Raw genomic sequence first — 22,344 nt, 5'->3', positions numbered from 1 at the left:
GTTTCTCTCTCCCTCCTTTTTTAAAAAGTGGGGTTACATTAGCCACCCTCCAATCCTCAGGAACTAGTCCAGAATCTAACGAGTTTTGAAAAATTATCACTAATGCATCCACTATTTCTTGGGCTACTTCCTTAAGCACTCTGGGATGCAGACCATCTGGCCCTGGGGATTTATCTGCCTTCAATCCCTTCAATTTACCTAACACCACTTCCCTACTAACATGTATTTCGCTCAGTTCCTCCATCTCACTGGACCCTCTGTCCCTTACTATTTCTGGAAGATTATTTATGTCCTCCTTAGTGAAGACAGAACCAAAGTAATTATTCAATTGGTCTGCCATGTCCTTGCTCCCCATAATCAATTCACCTGTTTCTGTTTGCAGGGGACCTACATTTGTCTTTATCAGTCTTTTCCTTTTTACATATCTATAAAAGCTTTTACAGTCCGTTTTTATGTTCTCTGCCAGTTTTCTCTCATAATCTTTTTTCCCCTTCCTAATTAAGCCCTTTGTCCTCCTCTGCTGAACTCTGAATTTCTCCCAGTCCTCAGGTGAGCCACTTTCTCTGGCTAATTTGTATGCTACTTCTTTGGAATTGATACTATCCCTAATTTCTCTTGTCAGCCACGGGTGCACTACCTTCCTTGATTTATTCTTTTGCCAAACTGGGATGAACAATTGTTGTAGTTCATCCATGCAACCTTTAAATGCCTGCCATTGCATATCCACCGTCAATCCTTTAAGTGTCATTTGCCAGTCTATCTTAGCTAATTCACGACTCATACCTTCAAAGTTACCCCTCTTTAAGTTCAGAACCTTTGTTTCTGAATTAACTACGTCACTCTCCATGTTAATGAAGAATTCCACCATATTATGGTCACTCTTACCCAAGGGGCCTCTCACGACAAGATCGCTAATTAACCCTTCCTCATTGCTCAAAACCCAGTCCAGAATAGCCTGCTCTCTAGTCGGTTCCTCGACATGTTGGTTCAAAAAACCATCCCGCATACATTCCAAGAAATCCTCTTCCTCAGCACCTTTACCAATTTGGTTCACCCAGTCTACATGTAGATTGAAGTCACCCATTATAACTGCTGTTCCTTTATTGCACACATTTCTAATTTCCTGTTTAATACCATCTCCGACCTCACTACTACTGTTAGGTGGCCTGTACACAACTCCCACCAGCGTCTTCTGCCCCTTAGTGTTACGCAGCTCTACCCATATCGATTCCACATCTTCCCGGCTTATGTCCTTCCTTTCTATTGCGTTAATCTCTTTTTTAACCAGCAACGCCACCCCACCTCCCCTTCCTTCATGTCTATCCCTCCTGAATATTGAATTTAGGATTGTTATTGGTAGTTGCAGACATCCCACCTCTCTTGGAAGTTCTGGGAGTCTCCTGCATATTGATAGCAGCTCCCTGATGCCCGCAAATTATATACAATATCCCGGAAATCGATTTTTTTTTTCGAGCGAGAGGAGAGAGGGAGAGAGAGAGTGACAGAGAGAGCATCCTGATTTGTGCTAAGTAGACCTATCAGTTTTCTGTGGGTCGGCTTTACAGTCGGCCTCTCTTTCTTTCATTGTTCAGTTCAGTGTCCTGCAGCACCATGGCAGTGTTCCAAAAAAAAATATAAAACGTACTTCACCCCTACACTAAAGTCCAAAGTAAAATCTGTGAGCACAGGGCAGTTGAGATTCAAAGAGTTCTGCCAGTTGATGAAGCTGCTTGTGGTGCTGCCAAATTCTAATTGTGTAGAAAGGGCATTCAGCATGGTGCGTCACATTAAGACAGAATTCAGAAATCAGCTGTCTCACAAAACACTTGTGAATCTGATGTCTTGCAAAATTAACAAATTCTTTGACACAGACTGCTATGAGGTTGAGACTTCTGCCAAAATGCTCAAATCTGCCAAGCAAGTCACATCACAGTACAAGGAAAGTTTGAAAAAGAAATGGAAAAGCTATTTGCATTGAGACTGCCAACAAAATACTCAACACAGTGTGTGTGTGTGTGTGTGTATATAAATAAAAGAAGTTTCAATATGTGATCAAATGAATTTTTGTCTTCTTTCATAATCAAATGTTCTGTATACATACACCCTTGGAGGTCGACGGGGGGGATATGGGGTTGCGGGAGATGGGGGTGGTGGTGCTACCTCCCTGAAATGAGTTTTTGCAGGGTGTAGTTGATTCTGGATGATTTGTAATTCTAGACTTGCAGAACCCCGAGTCTCCTGAGAGGCCTTGGGCAACTCTGATTGAGCCAGTCTTCTGGGCACAATTAAAACAAATTGAAAGGTCAATATTGTTTGTTCTTTTATATTGATGACTGAATTATAATGCAAGTTTCATGTTCAAGTTTATTGTCATTCAAGCATACACGGTACGTGCATCGCAAACAGCACATAAGATGATATTAACACAATAGTATTAACAGATAATAAAAATATTCTGTAGGTGAAAAAGTTGGCTGACCTATAGTTAAATATGCGACAGTATAATGCTACAGGCACTATCATAAATAATGTGTACTGGGTGGCAGCAGGCTGTTCAGAGGTCTCACAGCCTGGGGGAAGAAGCTGATAACAATCCTTGTTCTTGTGCTGCGGTGTCTTCTGCCTGATGATAGGAAGTCAATGAGATTGTGTCATTCTCTTGCTTTTTTCAGTCATCGTGCTCCTTTTACGTTCATCTGTGGAGACTCTCTGAACTAAATATTGACATTTACATGAAGTACACCAGCCCAAAAACACAGCTAATTTTGGACTTGCAAAATCGCAGTGTTGATGTTTGGTTTCACGTTCAAGGTAAAGCCAGCAGTGATGAGGTTGATGTTTACTTGTGGAATGAGAAACCTGTAGTCATATACAACTACAGCGCACAAAACAGGCCCTTCAGCCCATCTAGTCCATGCTGAACCATTTAAACCTACATCAACCTACACCTGGACCATACCCCTCCTATCCAAACTTCTCTTAAATGTTGAAAATGAAGTGACATCCACCACTTGTTCAGGCAGCTCGTTCCAGACTCTCACCACCCTCTGAGTGAAGAGTGCTGGGAGTGTTAATGTATCTGTAACATTATGAAACACCAGTCACAGATCTGGCCATTTCAGAATGATTAACGGTCAACAACCATGACAGGCTTCGTGTAAAGGCAATTTGAAAAAGACTTTTGTGATGGTGGCTGAGGGATTACCGTTGACGAGAACACCTGATTCAGAGGCAGGAATGCTTCTACTTAGCCCACAATAGAAGAGTCCTATCAAGCATCAATACTAAATGTGCCCTGAGAAAGATTGTAAAGTAGTATTTTATTGTTTGCAAGGATACCAACTAGGCACTTTTTTGAATTGCTGATTTAAAATCTTGTGATGAAGCCCTTGTCAATATCATTCCTTCGAAGTGCCTCCATAGACCTCTGTTGCCTCACCATATGCCATCAATCATTTGTCGGCCCAGTTAAGGGAATAGGAGGCTGTATGTTATAAAGGCGGTGAGGATATATTTATGCAGATTTATAAAGAAAGCTTTCAGTTTATACATACTGGATTCCAGTTAATTGGACCATCGGTTATTTGGGGCAGCCACTTACTCGGGTCAACTCCTAAAGAACAAAAGCTCATTGGGAAAATAGCTGGGATTTCCTTCATTTATTTGGGATGCTTCCATTTAATTGGGACAGGAGACTGTTGCTGAACAGTTTCTAACTAGTGTCAGTCGTGTGCACTTGTGTGGCTAATTAGACACTACACTGTGCTTGGAGTGAACAGTTTTTTAAATAGTGTGAGTTGCATACGCTTGTGTTATGTTGTACATTTGGGCCAACCAACGCCGAATTAAAAGGCGGTGAAAAGAGCACGGTAGCATAACCTGTATGATTTCCTTTGTCGATAACTACTAGGAACTAACACACAGTTTTATAGTACTGTAGTAATATTGGTAGTGTTCTAATTTGTTCTGTATTTCACTTAAAAACATAACTTGTTACTTGTTTTACGTAGTTTGTCTTTTTTTTTAAAAGTATTTCCATGAAAGTTTGGCAAACTTTTGGGTCAGTTAATTGGCCCAAAATGTACTTGTCCTGATATGTTCCAGATAACTGAAATCCACTGTAATTTTTGTTACCCGTAATATTTTAAGGTGCATGCTTGCCTATGCTAGTGCACGTTTGTGCATGTGTTTATGGCAGGAGATGGAAGACAGTCACTACTGCTCTGTTAATTGTTGCCCATCTAGGTCTCCTTCTGGCAGAAAGAGTTATAATTGATCTTTTGGTTTGTCCAGTGGCAGTATGTCTCCTCTGGAGATAAATCAACTTGAATTCAAAAATGTGACATGTATTCAATGAAAACTGGAAAAGTGAGTGTTTGTAGATCTTAGACAGTCAGAAAGGCCTTTTGTCCTGTTGATTTGTTTACGGCATCGATGAAATTTATTCAGCTGCGTGCCATCCTTGCTGGGTCAGTTAACTTTTTGACGCCATGGAAAAATGGTCATTTGAGTTGGATTCTGGAAGAGGGTTGTTCATGTTGCTGGTGCTTTTGGGAATGGAGGAGTGAAAATTCCTGTAAGTTCATTTCTAGCTCCTAGATATAGATCTTTGGTTGCTGGATTAAATTTCTGTCCTGTGTGCTATGTTACGTGTTCCCAAACCAGTTCCTGGTACCCGCACACCTTCAGTTAAAAAAGGACAAATGGTGAAAATCTTTGATATGCTAACAGACATATCACGTTGTTAGAATTGCGAAGTCTGTTCTGAGGTAGAGGATGCTGCTTGGATTCAGTGTTGTGTCTAAAAGAGAAATTTTAGTTTACTAATTCATTAGGTAACTGAAGAGTGAATGAAAAATTGAAGAATTGTATTTTCAATGGTGGCACTGGTTACATAAATTGAAAAATATCACTCCAAGTAATAAATATGGTGTAGTTGTGAGCTGAATTTAGAATTTGATATAATAAACATCTTCAGTGTTTTGTTAATAGTTCATTGTTTAAATATTTACTCAGCTAATATGGTGAAGGGGAAAGTGTTGTTAGGCAAGGCATGAGCAAAAGAGTACTTTTTGTTTCTTGATGCCACTATTAAGTAATTAGAACAACTATAAAATTGAATAAACACTGAGACAGGACAGTGGAATCACTATTTCTTAGATATGAAAACAAGATACTTAATTGCAACCCACACAAAATGCTGGAGGAACTCAGCAGGCCAGGCAGCATCTATGGAAATAAATAAACAGCTGATATTTCGGGCTGAAACACTACTTTGGGAGTGAGAGGGAAGGGGGAAGATGCTAGAATAAAAAGTTGGGAGGAGGGGAAAGAGGCTTGCTGGAAGGTGATGGGTGAAGCCAGATGTGTGGGTAAGGTCAAAGGCTGGAGAAGAAGGAATCTGATTGGAGAGGAGAGTGGACCATAGCAGAAAGGGAATAAGGAGGGGACCCGGGGGAAGTAATAAGCAGGTAGTAGAGTTTAAAAAGTCAGAATAGGGATTAGACTGGGCTGGAAAGTAACTTATAATGAAATGTATATACTGGCTTTAGTAGTTGCATAGCTGCCATCTTTGCTCTAATGTGTTTCCTATCAATTCCATTTGATAGGAAACAGATTATAGCAAATGTAGTATGACATTTATTGTAATAAAAATGTATAGATCCATTTTTTGTGTCCTTTCATGGACCTCACTTCCATAAATGCTCATGTAGGCAAGTAATCATAGAAGTTTGTGAACTATGAATAAATTGGATTCTGCTATTGCACGAACAAAATCCAACCCTCCCTCCCCCCTAGTGGAACTATTTGTAAGTGGTTCACAGAAGTGCTAGCAAACTTCTTATGGCTAACAGTCAAATTAAGGAAAGTGCATTTTTAACTATTTTAAAGGTGGAAAGAAAGGCAAAGTAATTCAAGGAGCAAATTCCAGAGCCTAAGTCCATGGCATTTGAAGGTACACTTGCCGATTACCAAGCAGTTTAAAATCTAGGATGACTGGGTTGATCAAGCAACCAGAACTGGGGGAATGTAAAAATCTTAGTGGCTGGGAGAGATTCAAGTGATGGAGAAGGGTGATGCCTTGAATGCATTTGAAAACAGTGATGATGAGGATTATAAGATGGAGTTGCTGTTTAACAAGGAGCGTTTGCACCAGACAAACGCATAGGTGATGAGTGAATGGAATTTTATCTGTGCTGGAACTTGGGCAACAGGGTTTTAAACCTCTAGTTCATACAAGATGGAGCATGAGACACCAAGGAGTGTTTATGGATGGTAACTCTAAAGGTAAAGGAGTGCACGAGGGATAATTATCCAGTCACATTCTTTGTTTTGATCTAAATCTACTCAAGTTTGTGTCCCTTTATATTGTAGTGCAGGTGAAGTTGTGATATTCTTTTTCACTTTTGTCTCTTTGTCAGTAACCCTAAATGTACTTACGCATATTTTCTGGTAGTTTTCCTCTTTGCTGATTTCGGAAGATTTAACTGTTCCTTTATTTATGCAAGGAGATTAGCTCACTAAGCAATTAGTTTCATAACTAGCCAATTGTACAATTGTCGTTTACCAAAGCCTAATTGAATGAATTGTTTGTTTTGAAATTTTGAAGCTCAATCTTGTACAGTGATCTTTTCAAGCTGTGGCCACTTTGACAAATATCCTGCAATATAAGAGTTCCATTAACTACTAAATAAACTCATTGCTTAGATGTAATTGTTTTAGAGTGATTTGTTTAAAACAGTTTGTGCAATAAAAATATTCTTTATTTAAACTGTTAGCAATGCAAATAAGCTTTTCAAGAATGATGGCATTGCCATTTTACAATTGACATATTTAGATTTACTTACTTGCACATAAACCCTCCTTAATCTCTACCCCTATAGAGCTCGATTTCCTGTAAAGCTCCACATGGAATTTCCCCACAGAAATCATTCTGAGCTTCTCTTGTCCTGCATGTTTGCTGATGTTCAGAGCTATGTGTTGTAAAAAATGCAATGAAGGTATAGTGCTAGATTGGGAAATATAGAAGCTTGCTCCTGTGTAAGGAGGAAAAGGTTAGCAAATGTTAATGTGGACCTTTTCCATTAACAATTATATTGGTAAATAAGGTGAGAAACTGAGCAGACACTTCGTTTGTCCTCGCAGATAAATATTGTACCTCCTGGAAATAGTACAGTTCAGTCGAGTGAAAGAAGGCTCAAGAGCAATTAGCATTAGTAACAAAATAGTTGGGTTGAGTTGTTGTCCGATCTTGGGAATTTTGTCACCATGCAAGGAGACATCGTCAGTGCGCTGTTGATTGTGGTGTGTCATCCCAATGCCTGGCCTTTATGTACTTTTTAATCAGCTGATTCAACGTCATTTTGGAAACTCAATTGTGGTGTGGGATAGAAGTGCAGTTTTCCCCAAGCAATTCTGTAAATAAACATGTAGACCTCGATTCTGTATGAGCTGATACAGGGAAAATTCCATATCACAATGCACAAAGTTCATCACACACCCATCAGCAACGAGGCTTCTTCCCCACATCACAATTGATTTTCTGAAATGACGTCAAATCAGCTAATTGAAAGGTCTATAAAGGCCAAGCATTCAAAGGACACACCATATTCAACGGTACACTGATAACGACTTCTCACATGGTGACAAAACACTTGCAAGTAGATTGCCAATTTCAGAGAACAACTCAATCCAGCCATCAACCACATGAAAGCACATCTGAATTGTCTCTCTCAAAATAGTATTGGAGAAATTAATATGACTAAAAACCAGTTAAACCATAGGGCTTCATGACCTACATCAGAGGATTTTGAATGCACTCGTCATTTTCTAAAATTCCATAGACTCTAGAACAGTTCCTAAAGATTGGAAGCTAACAGTCCCTGCTGTTTAAGGAAGAGTAGATAGACAAAGTGGTTATTGCAAACCAGTTAGCCCGACAGCATTAGTAGAGGAAATTCTGGAATATTAAGGAAATAGTAAGGAGTACTTAGAATAATAGTCAATATAATTTATCAAAGGGAAATCATATTTACAAATCTTAGTCTTGTCTATTAGAATAGGACCAGTGGATATGGATTATTTGCATATTCAAATAAGGAGTCAAACAAGTGATTTATAAAAATGAGAACACATGGAATTGAATTCTAATTAATGGGCAGTGAACAGAGAAGAGGAATGAATGAGTTGTTTTGGGATTTGGAGACTGTTTAGTGTTTTGCTGTGGAAGTTAGTGAGGTTGCTCCAGATGTTTGCCATATCAGAGATTCAGATAAGGAAACAACCTGTGGCTTATCCAAACTTGATACAGAAGTGTGCTCCAGTGAGGAGTTTGCAGAGACACTTTAAAGGGCTACAGATGGACAATGAGTAGGTGAGGAAGTAGCAAGTGGAACATAATGGAGAAAAAGGTGAGGATGTTCCAGCTTGGTAGAATGAAGGCAGGTAAGAGGTTAAAACATTATAGTTTTAGAATGGTCTTGGGTATATTTGTACATGAGTCACTAAAAGTTGAAGTGCAGTTACAGAAAGTACTTAGGAAGACATATAGGCCTTTGTTGCAGGATGATGACCTTACTTGAAATATGCAGAGTCCTAGTGATACCACATCTGGAATATTATTCCAGATCTTAACTCTTCATCCTGAGGAAAGATGTACTTACAATAATAGTGCAAGTAAGCTTCACAGACTGGTTCTCACAAACAAACTTGTCATACAAGGAGAGATTAAGCAGTCTGGGTCAAAATTTACAACATTTTGTTTGGGTTTGAGAAGGTAGATGAAGCTTGTTGCTTCTCCTGGCTGGAGTGTCTTGAACCAATAGTTACAGTCTCAGTTCTAAAAAAACAATGTTGGTCACTCAAATCAGAAGAAATTTCTTCACCTTAAGGGTACTGAATCTTGAAACTTTCTAATCTAAAGGGTTACGGATGCTCAGTTGCTGAATATATTTCAAGACTGGGATTGCTAAACCTTTGGATATTAAGGAACCTTGGGGTGGCCTGGTGATATTGCATTACACTCCATCACTGATCTAGGTTCAGTCCTGACCTCGGTAGAAGGCTTTCCCCTAACAGCTCTGGTTTCCTTCTGCATCCCAAATAATATGGGTTGTTAGTTTAATGGGCCACTGTGAATTGCCCCTTTTGTGCAGGTGGGTGGTAGAATCTGGTCGGAGGAGGGCCAGTGGAAATGGGAGATAGGATGGGATTGCTGTTGATGGCTTTTTTAAGATCAGGAACTCCCAACCTTTTTAGTGATCATGGCAGAGCTTTAATGAATTATTGATACTGGTCCTCCTTGTTTTAATGATCTGGAGAATAACTTGGCTAGATGTTATTCTGTGCCTTCTCTTTGTACATCTGAGGGTTCTGCTAATGGACTTGTTTTTCTAAAAACAGTAAAGACACTTTTTTTCATGTGAATCTTGTAAACTTTTCTGGGTCTCCATTTAATGACAATCGAGATCCTGAGGCTTTATTGTTCAGCAAGAGATCAACTTGGAATGCAGTACACAAACATTATGGAATTCTATTTCAACCCTTGTCACCCCAGTAACTGGCAGATTTTAAAGTAGAGCGAATTCTGGTTAATTGGGACATATCGGGAAGAGTACATTTTGGCCCAAATAAGTGGAAGTTTCATGGTATTACATTAGTTAAAAAGGTATATTTAAAAAAGACAACTAACATTTAATTGAGTAACAAATTGTATATTTAAATGAAATACAAAATGAACTAGAACTCTATCAATACTACCACAGTACTATGAAACTGAATTAGTTTGTAATTGTTATCGATGGAAAAATTTAACCACGTAGACTGGCGCGTTCTTTTGATCACTGTAAATGAACAACATCAGTGCAAACACCTGGTGTAGATAATGGACTGCCTTCATACAATGCTGTATTTTCCAAATACCTTCAGGATATCTTCAGATTCTTCATTGTTCCTAAATGTGCTGAAATAGTGAAATCATTTCATTTTCACTCCTGGCCATTTCTGGCATCTTCAAGCCTAAATGCTTGAACTATAGTGAGCAAAACAGTTCTGAATTGCATTACTGCTTGCTTCTAGCCAACTGTCAGTGACAAAAATCACTGCTTTTTGAACACAATCGCATGCAATTGACACCATTTAAAAACTGTTTGCACTAAGCACGGTATAGCGTTTTAACAGCCACGGTAAGTGCACACGTCTGACGCTAGTTGGAAACTATTTGGTAACAGTCTCCTGTCCCATTTAAGAAGCATCATGCCCCAAATAAAGGGAATCATAGCTATTTTCTCGATTAGGTTCTGTTCTTTAAGAGTTGACCCAAAAAAGCGGCTGCCCCATTAACCGATGGCTCAATTAACTTGAATCCACTGCACTTGAAGCTGCCTCAGTCAAGGGAAGGAGTGATGATTAAATAAATGGCAAATTATACTTCTTGTGAGAGAGCAGTGCAAGCACCCCTAGCAGACAAGCTCTGTGCAATAGAGCTGGGCAGGGAAAGCAAATGTTTGAATTCAGTAAATAAACTACTTAATATTTAAGGCAGTAAATTGTGTTTCTTTACTGATTTTTTACGACTGAGGACAAAATTCTTGCCCTTCATTTATTAAAAGCTGATAAAAATATTGTTTCTTTTCCACTTCCTTTTCAAACACAGCATTATTGTGAAAACAGCCAAATACTTTATTTGTTACAGTCATTATTAACTTGCATGGTTTTTAATATTTTTCATTTCTACAGTAACTTAAATTTCCATCTGTTGTATGAATTAAGTTCTTTAAATATCCAGATTTATTTTAGCTATAAGCCGAATCTTGCAAGAAACATCTACTCAGATATTACATTACCGAGCCCTGATCTTGAGTGTGGTTTATGCAGTAGGCTGAGAATTTGCTCTGTTGTGTTGCCAAAAGGTGCAGCAGAACAAAAGTTTAGGAATTCCTTGCAGCCTATTCTATACTTGTATACTTGAATTTGTAAAAACGCAGAAAACCACTGGATCCGTGCAAGCTCCTGGGGAGGAATTCCTATTAGTCCTATTTCCTGGGAGTCTGGAGCTGATTCTCTCTCACATGTCTGCCAACTCCGTTTTTGATTCTCTTAGTCATTTACTAAGAAACCCTTTTCTACCAGGTGTCTCTAGAGATGTGGCTTGTTAGCCCCTCGCTACAGCCACTGGACTCAGCTGTGAGAAAACCACCCTTCTCAAACTCTGAACGTCTAGGGTCATTATGCCTTGGGTCCCACCAAAACCGGGAAGTTGGGTTGTCTCAACCTCTTGAACCCTGATCTGTGCGAATAATGTGTAAATTCTGCCCCCACGCTGTTAGCTGTCAAAAAGAAATAACTGATCATCTACTGCTTGCAGTTATAAAGAAAGTATATTTACAAATTTCAGCTTTATGGAGTGGTTAGTAGGAAAAAGAAAAAAAAATAAGAGGCCCATTACAGTTAACCCAGTCCAAATGTGCACATAAAGTTGGAGCTCATCTTGAAGTTGTATTTAACTCTCACTGGACCCGAGATCTATGTGAAAGCACACCCCACCTTCCGAATGTCGCTTGAAGTCCATCTTGAACAAATGGGCTCCCCCGTGGGAGTATTGGGCCTTCCTCCTTGAAGCCATTCATCTGCACAAAGCACCTTGTGCAACAGGGATGGCATCCTCGGCCATCTTCCCTCCTCTCTTCCGGCTTCCGCAAAAAGACCTTAACCCACACCAGCGTTCGTCACTGAAACTTCTCCATACAGCATTCTCTAGAATCTTTTCCCAATTTCACCCATCCTGATTGGCTGACACAACACTGCTAAGTTGAACAACACCCCTTATCTTTAGCTCAAACCCAAACATGCTAAAATCAGAACAGACTGCTCTTACAGAACTACTAAAATGAAATACCTACAGTATAGCAGTAAAAATCTTAACCAGGGCATTACACCTGCACTAGATGGTGATATTAAATAGACAATTAACCTTAAATATGTGTTTGAGCTGTTCGATGGAAGTTTCTATCATACCTGTTTTAAATATGGAAATTGGCAGGTTTGGATTCGCCTTCAACCGAAGCAGAAAACTTAAGAACACTCAGCAAATTCAGCGGTGTGCTTGGAAGGAGAAAACAGAGTTAATCTGTTTGGCCAAAGATCTTTTGATGCCGTTTTATACAAATGTTGCTTTTTGGAAGTTTTCAACATTTTCCCTGTATGTTTCAGATTTGCAGCGTTTTCAGTTTCTTTGATGTTTGCTTTGGATTGGTCTATGTGAATTTAACCCCACACCTGCTACAAAATCCAGTAGCTCGCTCTAAGAAGCTAAACTTTCCCTGAAATATCCTGCACATTTGCAGTAATGCACCATTAAGCTGGATGCCAACCGCTGTAAAACAAGATACAGGCTGTGCGTATCTTCAAGATAGACTTTGGAATGAATAAAAGTAGTTTCAAAAGAGGCTTAAGTCTTCCTTGCCGATGATTAACTTTTTCTCATGAGATAGTGACACTTCCAAAGGTGACATTTTCACAAGTGTGTGCAAATATACCATTTGTGCCTCTCCACTTTGTGAGTGCCGTGACCATAGAAGGGAATTTCAGTCGTCCTATGAGAAGGGAAGCCATTATGGAGGACCTTAACCAGTTTTTATCTAATAATCCTACACAGACAGTTCAGGGACTGTGGGCTTTCTACTTTAATGTTGGTAAATGGAAAAATATTTTGCAATGTTAATGATCTGATTCTATATTACCATGTATCTTGGAGCTAATGATTCGAACTAAGGTACAATTTGAATGCTGGGTCACCTTGTGGACCTTATTTAATTGGCTACCTTTTAACATAAAAATTTCATGACTGGTTTGGTATGAACTATCCAATGAACCTTTATTAGTGTCAGGTGTTTTTTGTATTGGGATCTACAGAGTGTGTAACCGAGATTCACTTGGAAGCTGTCTGAAAATTCAGCTATAAGGAAAGACTTAAAAAATGTAAGCAAGATTGACCAGGGAGTGTGGGATTGATTAGGTCTGTGGGGTGAGGTTTTCATGTGGTCAGTGATAACATCCTTCAGAGAGGGAGTGGGCTAGAATCAGGTTGCTGGGAATGACAATTGGAGGATTAAAGCCATTGGCTAACTGGAGCATTGTGAGAGCAATCACTGGAACAAACACTGTACTAGAGCTCATTCTGAAAGGAAGATGCAGGCTTCTCTTTAACCCTTTAACTGATACTCTCGCAGGCTTCAAGCCTTTGATTAAGGCTCAGTTCACTGGCCGAAGCAAGTGCATGTTTTTAGATCACATGCATGTAGAGCATCGTGTAAGCACTATCATACGTGCATCACATACCTGTTCACATCACCAGATGTGTGCAGTGGCTCGATGCAAGTGTCAGGACCTGAAATGAGAAGTTGTGATGCAGCAAGTACAATTTTGGGTTTTGATGAATTCCATCCAGTAGGGCAGTAAAATGTTGTACCAGGCAATTAAATTTCTAGGTCTGTAATAACACAACCTGGATTATTGGTTTATAAAGTAGATAATGTGATTTTAGAACTGCTTGCTTGAGTACAGAGGAGAGGACAAATGAATTAATTGGACTAGCAGGGTCTTGAGTACTTGCTGCGATTTCTATGTATTTCTGTATTTTGCTTGTATTCTTTCACAGAAAGTGTAGGCTATTGCGCAACACTGGATACTGCAGGCAGTTTTTCCCTTCCTTTTCTAATCTAGACACTGAGGCTTCTGCATATTAGTTCAAAAACAATTAAACCAAGGAATTTAAAAAAGAATTGCAAACTGCTTACTGCAATAGTTTCTTTAATTCTGCCATTTATATTTATCATTGACTTTTGTACAGCTGCTAAACATATCTCTTTTGTAGCTACAAAGAGATAATGCCTTTAATAGTAATACTGGCACGCTATGGGTTCTGCGAGAGCTTGGAATAGTTACAGATGACTACTGTATCCAGAAGCTGGAGGCCAGTTATGGAAAAAACCCCCACAATACTGATGATGAGGTAGATACTGTAAAAGGGAAGCCTCTGAAGGAGCTGGTAAGTTTGAAGCCTAGAAATCCCTATAGCTAAATAAAGTGCAGCAGCAAATCCGATTGTGATGAGCGCTACTGCCTTAAAATAAGCTGAATAATTTTTGAGCCTAATTGAGGCTTGGTTTTAATAAAGGAGCACAAATTCTTACTTTGTCCTTGGAAATAGTACAATACAATGGATTTTTGCACATAGACACAATTGATGGTATTCATCGACCTGCAGAATTTCGCAGTCATTATTGAAAACAGCCCACTTGTTGTCTGTGATGGACATAGAGGTCTGAATTAATACAAAGAATTTATTATTGTTGGTTGGAAGTGGAAGTTAACAGGGTGATCTATAATCAAGCAAAAAAAATTGCAGTTTGCTGCCACTGCATTGCTACTGGGAATGAAAGTAACAAGAACGCTCAAGAAAGTAACACGTTTTTGACCTCCAGAAAGATCAATACAATTAGTTTCTGATGTCATGTTTGCTAAAGCTAGTTCATTCATACTATTCCTTCAGGCATCCTGGAACCAGTTGAAAAGGTCTCTGGACTTTGTACTTTTCTCATAGACCTAGCCATCAGAGCTTTTGCTCCTGACTCGGCAACCATCATGTTCTGAAGGGAAAGGCGTAAAAAAAGAAATTGCAGATGCTAGAAATCAGAAGTAAAAATAGGAAATTCTAGAAACACTCAATGGGTCAGGCAGCATCTTGGAAATATTTTAGTGTCAGAGGGTTTCTTTTTTAAATGGATGAATGACTGGCAGAAATGGTCAGTTCTGACACAGACGAAAGAAAGAGCAAGTTACTTAAAAGTTGAAGAATCTGATATTGAGTCCTGAAGGCTGCGATGTGCCAGAGGAAGTGTTCCTCGAGTTTATATTGGGCCTCATTATTGAAGTGCAGGTAGCCACAAACGGGCCTTTCATCCCTTAATGTTCAATTGTGTGATCGCTACAAGGATCAGATTCTGTAATCTGTTGGTATTTCGGGCAACAGTCGTAAAGAATTTGTGAGTCAGTTCTTTGGACACAGCACCAGTTCCACAATTGTTATTTCTCTACTTGTTCACTAAAATGATTCCAGTTATGGAGGAGTTGCCCTACTAGTAAAGGTTAAGTAGATTGATACTAAACACATTTGACATCGAGAACGATGGAAAATTGTATTGAAATACATACAAAATTCCTTAGGGAGCTGGATAGATGAAATTATGAAAGGATGATTCCTGTGATGGGACAATACAAAATCTTTGTACTGCCCTTGATGTGCTAGAGATTCTCCCCATCATCCAGCAGAAGCCTTCATTCTTTGTACACTGCACCTGCCCAGTGGACAGGAAATTGAAGAAAACTTGAATGAAAAAAATGGAAGACTTTCCATTTGGTTTGCAGGTGACATGAAGGTTGGTGGTGTTGTGGACAGTTTATAAAAGGTTGTCGTAGGTTCTAATGGGACATTGACAAGATGTAGAGCTGGACTGAGATGGTAAATGGTGTTCAATCCAGAATAATGACCATAAGACTATGAGATAAAGGAGCAGAATTAGGCCATTTGGCCCATTGAGTCTACTCCACCATTCAATCATGGCTGAACTATTAACTCTCTCAACCCCATTCTCCTTCTCCCTGTAACCTTTGACACCCTTACTAATCAAGAACCTATCAACCTCCGCTTTGTGCATACCCATGACTTGTCCTCCACTGTTGAATTGATTCACTTTGGAACATTGAACGTGAAGGCAGAATACAGAATTATTGGCAGGATTCTTAGCACTGTGAAGGAGCAGAGGGATCTTGGGGTCCATGCCGTCACAGTTGCCACACAAGTTGATAGGGAGGCTTAGCAGGTGTTTGGTGTGTTGCTCTTCATTATTCAGCAGATTTGAGTTGAAGAGCTATGAGGTAACTCCACTGTTGAGTATCATGTTGTTCTGGTCACCTCATGCTCATGGTAGAAAGGGTGGTGATGCATTAAGAGTGAGCACAGAGGAGATTTGTCAGGATACTGCCTGGATCAGAGAGCGTGTTTTATGAGGATAGGTTGAGCGAGCTTGCCTACTCCTCTTTGGAGTGAAGGAGGATGAGCGGTGACTTAATAGAGATGTACAAGATAAGAAGCACAGATAGAGTGGACAGCCAAAATTTTTTTTCTCAGGGCTGAAATGGCTAATACGAGGGGTGGGGGGCACAATTTTAAGGAGTTGGGGGGATGTCAGAGGTAGGTTTATTTGGTTTTTTTTTAACCCAGATTGGTGAATTAAACTCTGCCTTCAGCAGTCAGCTAAGACAGGTTCCCTGGTTTGCAGAGAGACAGTGAGAGATTGATAACATTGTACATTGTACCCTCGGTTGAGTAGGGGGAGGAGGGCACACCGATAAGGACAGGAATGAACATCCATCTGTAATTAAGTCAGGGCCAAGCAAAGGGAATAACTGATAAGGACTGGACAGCACATCAATCTGTAATTAAGCCTTGATCTAGCAGATTCTCTTATCTGTAATTAAGTTTCGCACCAACAGACTTGGTGAGTGTACCAGTTCAAATAACATCTTGCAGCAGTAATGTATGGGGCTTGCTATGTATAAATATACGGCTGTAACCAGAGAGAGTGGGCCCACTTGTCGGATGGTGGCAGTATTTGCGTGCCTTCCCTCTGACAACTGGGTCTCAAGCTCCTGCAGGAGGGTGCGCAATAAACTGTGGTAACTGTAAGAAGCTGGTCTCCCGAGTTTTATTCAGATTCGACTTTTAACATGGGGATTGAGGGTTATGCATGAAGATTGAAGGTGAGTTATTTTGCTAAATGGTAGCATTCCGTCTCTCACGACAATTCCAACAGATGTCACAGGTGACAGAGTGTCATTCAGGAGGGAAGCTGATCTTTCAAGCCACAAATCCACACTGAATATCAAGCATCTATTGTACTCTCGTAAATGTACAATTCTGCAGATGCTAGAAATCCAAGGCGCAACACACAATACTGGAGGATCTCAGCAGGTCAGGCAGCATTCGTGGAAATGAACAAAACAGTTGATGTTTCAACTTCTGACCCACCTGGCTTCACCTATCGCTTTCTAGCTATCCTCCTTCCCCTTCCTCACCTTTTTATTCAGGGGTCTTCCCCTTCCTTTCTAGTTCTGAAGAAGGGGCTCGGCCAGAAATGTCGACTCTTCATTTCCATGGATTGCTGCCTGACCTGCTGAATTCCTCCAGCTTTTTTGTGTCTGTTGTACATTGATCCCATTTTATTCTTCCCACACTCCAAGTAGCTTTTCCCAAATTACACCATTTATTCACACTATATTAATTTATTTTGGCCAGTTAACCCACCAATCTGCATGTCTTTGGAATGTGAGTGAAAATCAAAGCATCAAAGGAAACCCTTTGATAGGGAGAATGTACAAAGTCCTCACAGGCAGTACTCATGGTGAGGATTGAACTCAGGCCACTAGTGCTGTGAGGAATCAGCTCTACTGGCAGCCTGTGACTGCCTGAAATGACTGACATGACCGTAGTTGTTGCTTTCCTATCTGCTGTCAGTGACTGGTGGAAAGTGAAATTTCACATCTTTACTATAGATTGTGTTGACTGTATTTGCTTAGAGATGCTGGGGGAGAGGGAGACATGGTTAATTTATGGGCACGTTTTCTTCAAGTGCTGTCTGCCTCATTTGTTTTTTAATTACATTTGAAAGAATGCCCACTAAGGCTGCCACACTTCTAAGAAGCCTTTCTCATAGTACTTGACCATAATGATCACAATTTCCTTCTGGCTCCTCATGCTCGCAACCATTATGGTGTTCTGTCATCAGAATGATTGTTTTTTTTAAAAAAAACACTCCAAGTTGGATTGATTCAAAACTAGTCATAAAAAGTTTTCATTAGCAGTTGTCTCAGCTGATCTTAGTTTTGGACACCTGAAGCAAGTAAAATCCAGTAAATTTAGACTTGCTCATCGAAATCTGTCATAAATTGTTTATCGTACCCAGGCCTGCCTGGGCACTTGACTGCATCTCGAAGAGCAGAATGCCCCTTGAGCATCTATAGAGTTGAATAAACTCTTCTCGGGCTTCCAGCAGGGTACAGGTATTGATTATAACCAGTGTTTTGATGACAAACTCTGCCATCGTCAGGGATGGTTATAATTGATACCTGTACCCGGCTGGAAGCCCAAGAAAAGTTTATTCATCACATACACTTGGAAAACACTAGATCCTTTTTCATCTATAAAGTTATTTGGGAGAGTTGAATTTTGGACTGGATATCAGCAAAGGCTGCCTTTATGCCATTTGCTTTTTTGGTTTTATGCAGAATAAATTGATAATTATGATTATGAAGACACGTAGTCCTCTTTTATTGTCATTTAGTAATGCATGCATTAAGAAATGATACATTATTTCCTCCGGTGTGATATCACAAAATACGGGACAAACCAAGACTGAAAAAACTGACAAAACCACATAATTATAACATATAGTTACAACAGTGAACAATACCATAACTTGATGAAGAAGTCCGTGAGCACAGTAAAGTTCAAAGTTTCTCAAATGTCCCACATCTCACGCAGACGGGAGAAGGAAGAAAAACTCTCCCTGCCATGCCGACCACAATCCAACTCTGAGTCATCCGAAAACTTTGAGCTCTGATCAGCTCTCCGACACCAACGATTGAGCGCCATCTCTGCCCGAACAATTCGAGCTCCTTCTCGGTCACCAAAAACAGGCAAGGCCGGGGATTTTGAGGCCTACCCTCCGAAAGATTCACAACCACACAGTCACAACAGCAGCGAACGGGCGTTTCAGAAATTTCTCCAGATGTTCCTCTATGCTTTCACGTCCATTCTCCATCAAATCAGAATTGTCCACAGCCCCTATTTAACAGATACGATATCATTTTCACCGGAGAGCTGCACACGCATGGCATGCTGCCATCTTCTCCTCCAGCCGTAACTGTATGGATGTTCAGAGCCTACAGTCGTGTTCACTTGATTCCTTCTTGTGTGGCATCATTTGCGAAGGTGATAAGTATTCTTGGAAAGTTTCAGAAGTATGAATGAGAATCCTGGAACTGTATGGTGATTCTTTTAAGCATGTGCTTGTTTCTTTAATTCTAAAAACTATTTGGGACTCTTTAAAACTGCAGTATGAGGGAGGGGGAAATTGCATTTGAAGCGGAAATTTCAGATGGCGACAGTGAGCCTTTATCTGTTCTGCTATTGTTGTGAAGTTCCGCAGCCCTTGCATTTTAGCCGCTGAAAGGATCTTTGTACTTTACTTCTCAGAAGTTTTCAAGCTTCTCATAAATCTTTTGTCTTTTGTTCAAGTTCATGGCTGCTGATATCATTTATGTCATGCACAGGCATCTAATAATGGCCTGTAGCTACTGCTGTTTGACACCATGCTTCATGAAATGAAAGCTGGTATCTGTTCTTTATAACAAAAAGAGGGAAGACAGACAACTGTGGAGTAAGCAGTTCCTTGCTTTGAGAATGCACCCAACTCTGCTAAAGTAGAAAATTGATTGAAACAGTATTCAATATGTACCTTCCGAATGTTGAATAAAGCAGTTTAGAAAAAAAGCATGAAGTCAGCTTTGTATTCTTCTGACTGTAGTGTTTAATTCTTAATTAATATAATGCCTTAAAATTTACAGTGATTAATAAATGCCATACTGGATTCATTTGCTGGTGCTTAGCAACATTTTTGTGGTTTTGTTTCCCATTGAATGTTTTTTTTCTGAGGTTTTGGCCAAGATGCTGACATTCATCACAAAAATTTATTTTTTTTTGGAAAACCATTGAATCCTCTTGCAGGGTATTTGAATTTTACAATATATACAGGTTAAGGCTTTGGAATAAGTACTCTTTTCAAATGTCTTATCCAGTATACGATGATTGGGCTCTTTGGAAAGAACGAGATATTTGTAGAAATCAGCCAAGAACAAGAAAGTACCAGGATTTGTCCTGTAATGAAGGCTGATCTCATTTGCTCGGTGATACAGCGGTTAGTACTGCTGCCTCAGCTCCAGCGATTCAGGTTCAGCCCTGACCTTGGGTATTTTCTGTGCAGGGGTGGCACATTCTGTATGTGACGACGTGATTTTCCTCCGGGTGCTCCAGTTTACCCCACATTTCGATGGCGAGCTGGGAAGGTGAATTGGCTAATGTCAATTCTCCCTTACCACAGTTTAATGGCAAACAGATTTTAAAAAAACAAGGCTGAGCTGATGGCCATATGGGAGAGAGAGTAAGTTGCAGATATGAAGAAGGAGATGGGACAAATGGGATTGTTCTGGAGCTAGTATCGATTGAATGGTCTCCTGTGCGGTGATTGTATAAATAGCTGGAACACTTGTTTAGGCCAGCTCAGTGCCATTGTGCAAGTGAATGTTCTACACCCTGACCCCTGCAGCAAAGATCTCTACCTTGGTCTGCCCAACATGGTAAGAATTTACTTTGTGCCGTGGTATTATCTCACATCTAATGTTTTGATACCATTTCGAACAGGTTACTGGTTGGTGCTCCAAAAGCAAAAGGATTTCCAGAGCAGAAAGCTAATGTAGCAGGAGGATTATACAAATGCCCTATTACAGTTCAAGAGCATGACTGTCGACGAGTCATTTTTGACAACAATGGTAAGTGTTCTGTTACTTGAAGGTCAGAATAACAAACAATATAAAAGTTTTACTGAGAAGGATTAACAAAATATAATACTGCACTTACTGCTAATGATTTTTTATGCTATTAGAGCTGGAAATATATTTTGGAATTTATCCTCTAGTTGCAGCAGACATAATATGTAAATTTATGTTGAAAGCTCCCAAATCTTGGAAAAGTTTACAGTGATTTGCAAACCGTTTAAGCCCAAATGATGGTTGCCAGGGGCTGATTTTTGCAGTCAGACTCATTGGCCATTTACATCACTTAGAGGGTTTATAAAATAGTACAGTGGAGGAACAAGTGCTTTGGCTTATGATGTCTGTAACAATCACGATGCCATCTTAGGCGTCACATCTGCCTGCAAGTGGTGTGTATTCATAAATTCTCTGCCTGTTGTGCCTGGATGGATTACTCCGAGATGTCGCTCTTGTATCTGCTTCCACCACCTCTCCTGACGGCAACTTTTTTTTAAAACATAGTGCCTGGAAATCGCTAAGTTAACTTACCCCTCTCACGTTTTCTATGACCTCTAATATTTGAACATTCCATTGCTGGGGGAGGGGAAGAGAGAAAGCCTGACTATCTACCCTGTCTATGTGTCTCATAACTTGCAGTTGACAGGTGGTACAACGTTATCAAAAGTTACAGGGGACATTGTTCAGCTGGGTAGGTGCACTGGGGATGGCAGATTTTATTCCGATCTGCAGGATCTTGGGGATGGTGGTGGGTGGGAGAGAAGAAGATAAGAAATGAGAGGGACACATGAAGGGACAGGGGAGGGGTTACTGGAAGTTAGAGAAATCTATGTTAATGCCATCGGCTTGGAGACCACTCAGATGGATTGAGATGTTGCTCCTCCAACCTGCATACAGCCTCATTGTGGCAGTAGAGGAGGTCATAGGTCATGGACAGACATGTTGATATGGGTTGAGTTGAAGTGGGTCGCTGCCAGGAGATCCCCACTTCCTTCCCTTTATTCCATTGTCCTCTCCTATCAGATTCCTTCTTCAGCTCTTTACCTCTTCCATCTATCATCTCCCAGCTTCTCACATCATTCCCTTCCCCCTCCACCACCTCACCTTGTCTCACCTATCACCTATTACCTGTCAGCCTGTACTGTTCTCCCACCCCCACCTTCTTATTCTGCCTTTTGCCTCTTTCCTTTCCAAGTGAAGGTCTTGGCCTGAAACATAGTACCATAAGATACAGGAGCAGAATTAAACCATTTGGCTGATTGAGTCTTCTCTGCTGTCGCAAGGGTTGGTACAGAAATATTTTTCCTGCCAAATGCAATAGGCATATACAAAAGTTCATCTCTGTGCGACAGAAGAACACACATCTTGGTACAATAATCTCTGCTTTATTATTTCCTATGTTATTATTGCACATTGGTAAATTGTGTATATTATTCTGTACTTGTTATTAGTTAATATTATTATTGTTATTACTAAGCATGTTTTTAAATGTTGCTTTAACAAAATAATTTCCCAATCCGGATCAATAAAGAACGTGTCCGTGTGTGTGTCCTCGTCCGTGTCCGTGTCCTTAAAGTATTGTGTGCACTTTTGGGCTCCTTATTTTAGAAAGGGTATACTGACTTTGGAGAGAAGATTCACAAGAATGATTCCAGGAATGAAAGGGTTACCATATAA

General features: G+C 40.1%; 1 protein-coding gene across 2 annotated transcripts in view; it reads left to right on the top strand.

Moving 5' to 3' along the window:
• The window catches only part of LOC134348583 (integrin alpha-6-like), a 114,048-nt gene that overhangs the window by 6,639 nt on the left and 85,065 nt on the right, over positions 1-22,344 (top strand). For both annotated transcript variants that reach the window (XM_063052177.1, XM_063052178.1), the window contains exon 2: positions 20,540-20,667. In XM_063052177.1, coding sequence (XP_062908247.1) covers positions 20,540-20,667 — 128 coding nt within the window. The remainder of the gene's footprint in view (positions 1-20,539; positions 20,668-22,344) is intronic.

This window comes from Mobula hypostoma, chromosome 6 (genome assembly GCF_963921235.1).
Source record: "Mobula hypostoma chromosome 6, sMobHyp1.1, whole genome shotgun sequence".
Classification (NCBI taxonomy): Eukaryota; Metazoa; Chordata; class Chondrichthyes; order Myliobatiformes; family Myliobatidae; genus Mobula; species Mobula hypostoma.
The sequence above is the reverse complement of the archived record's forward strand: the minus strand, read 5'-3'. Positions and strand labels throughout refer to the sequence as shown.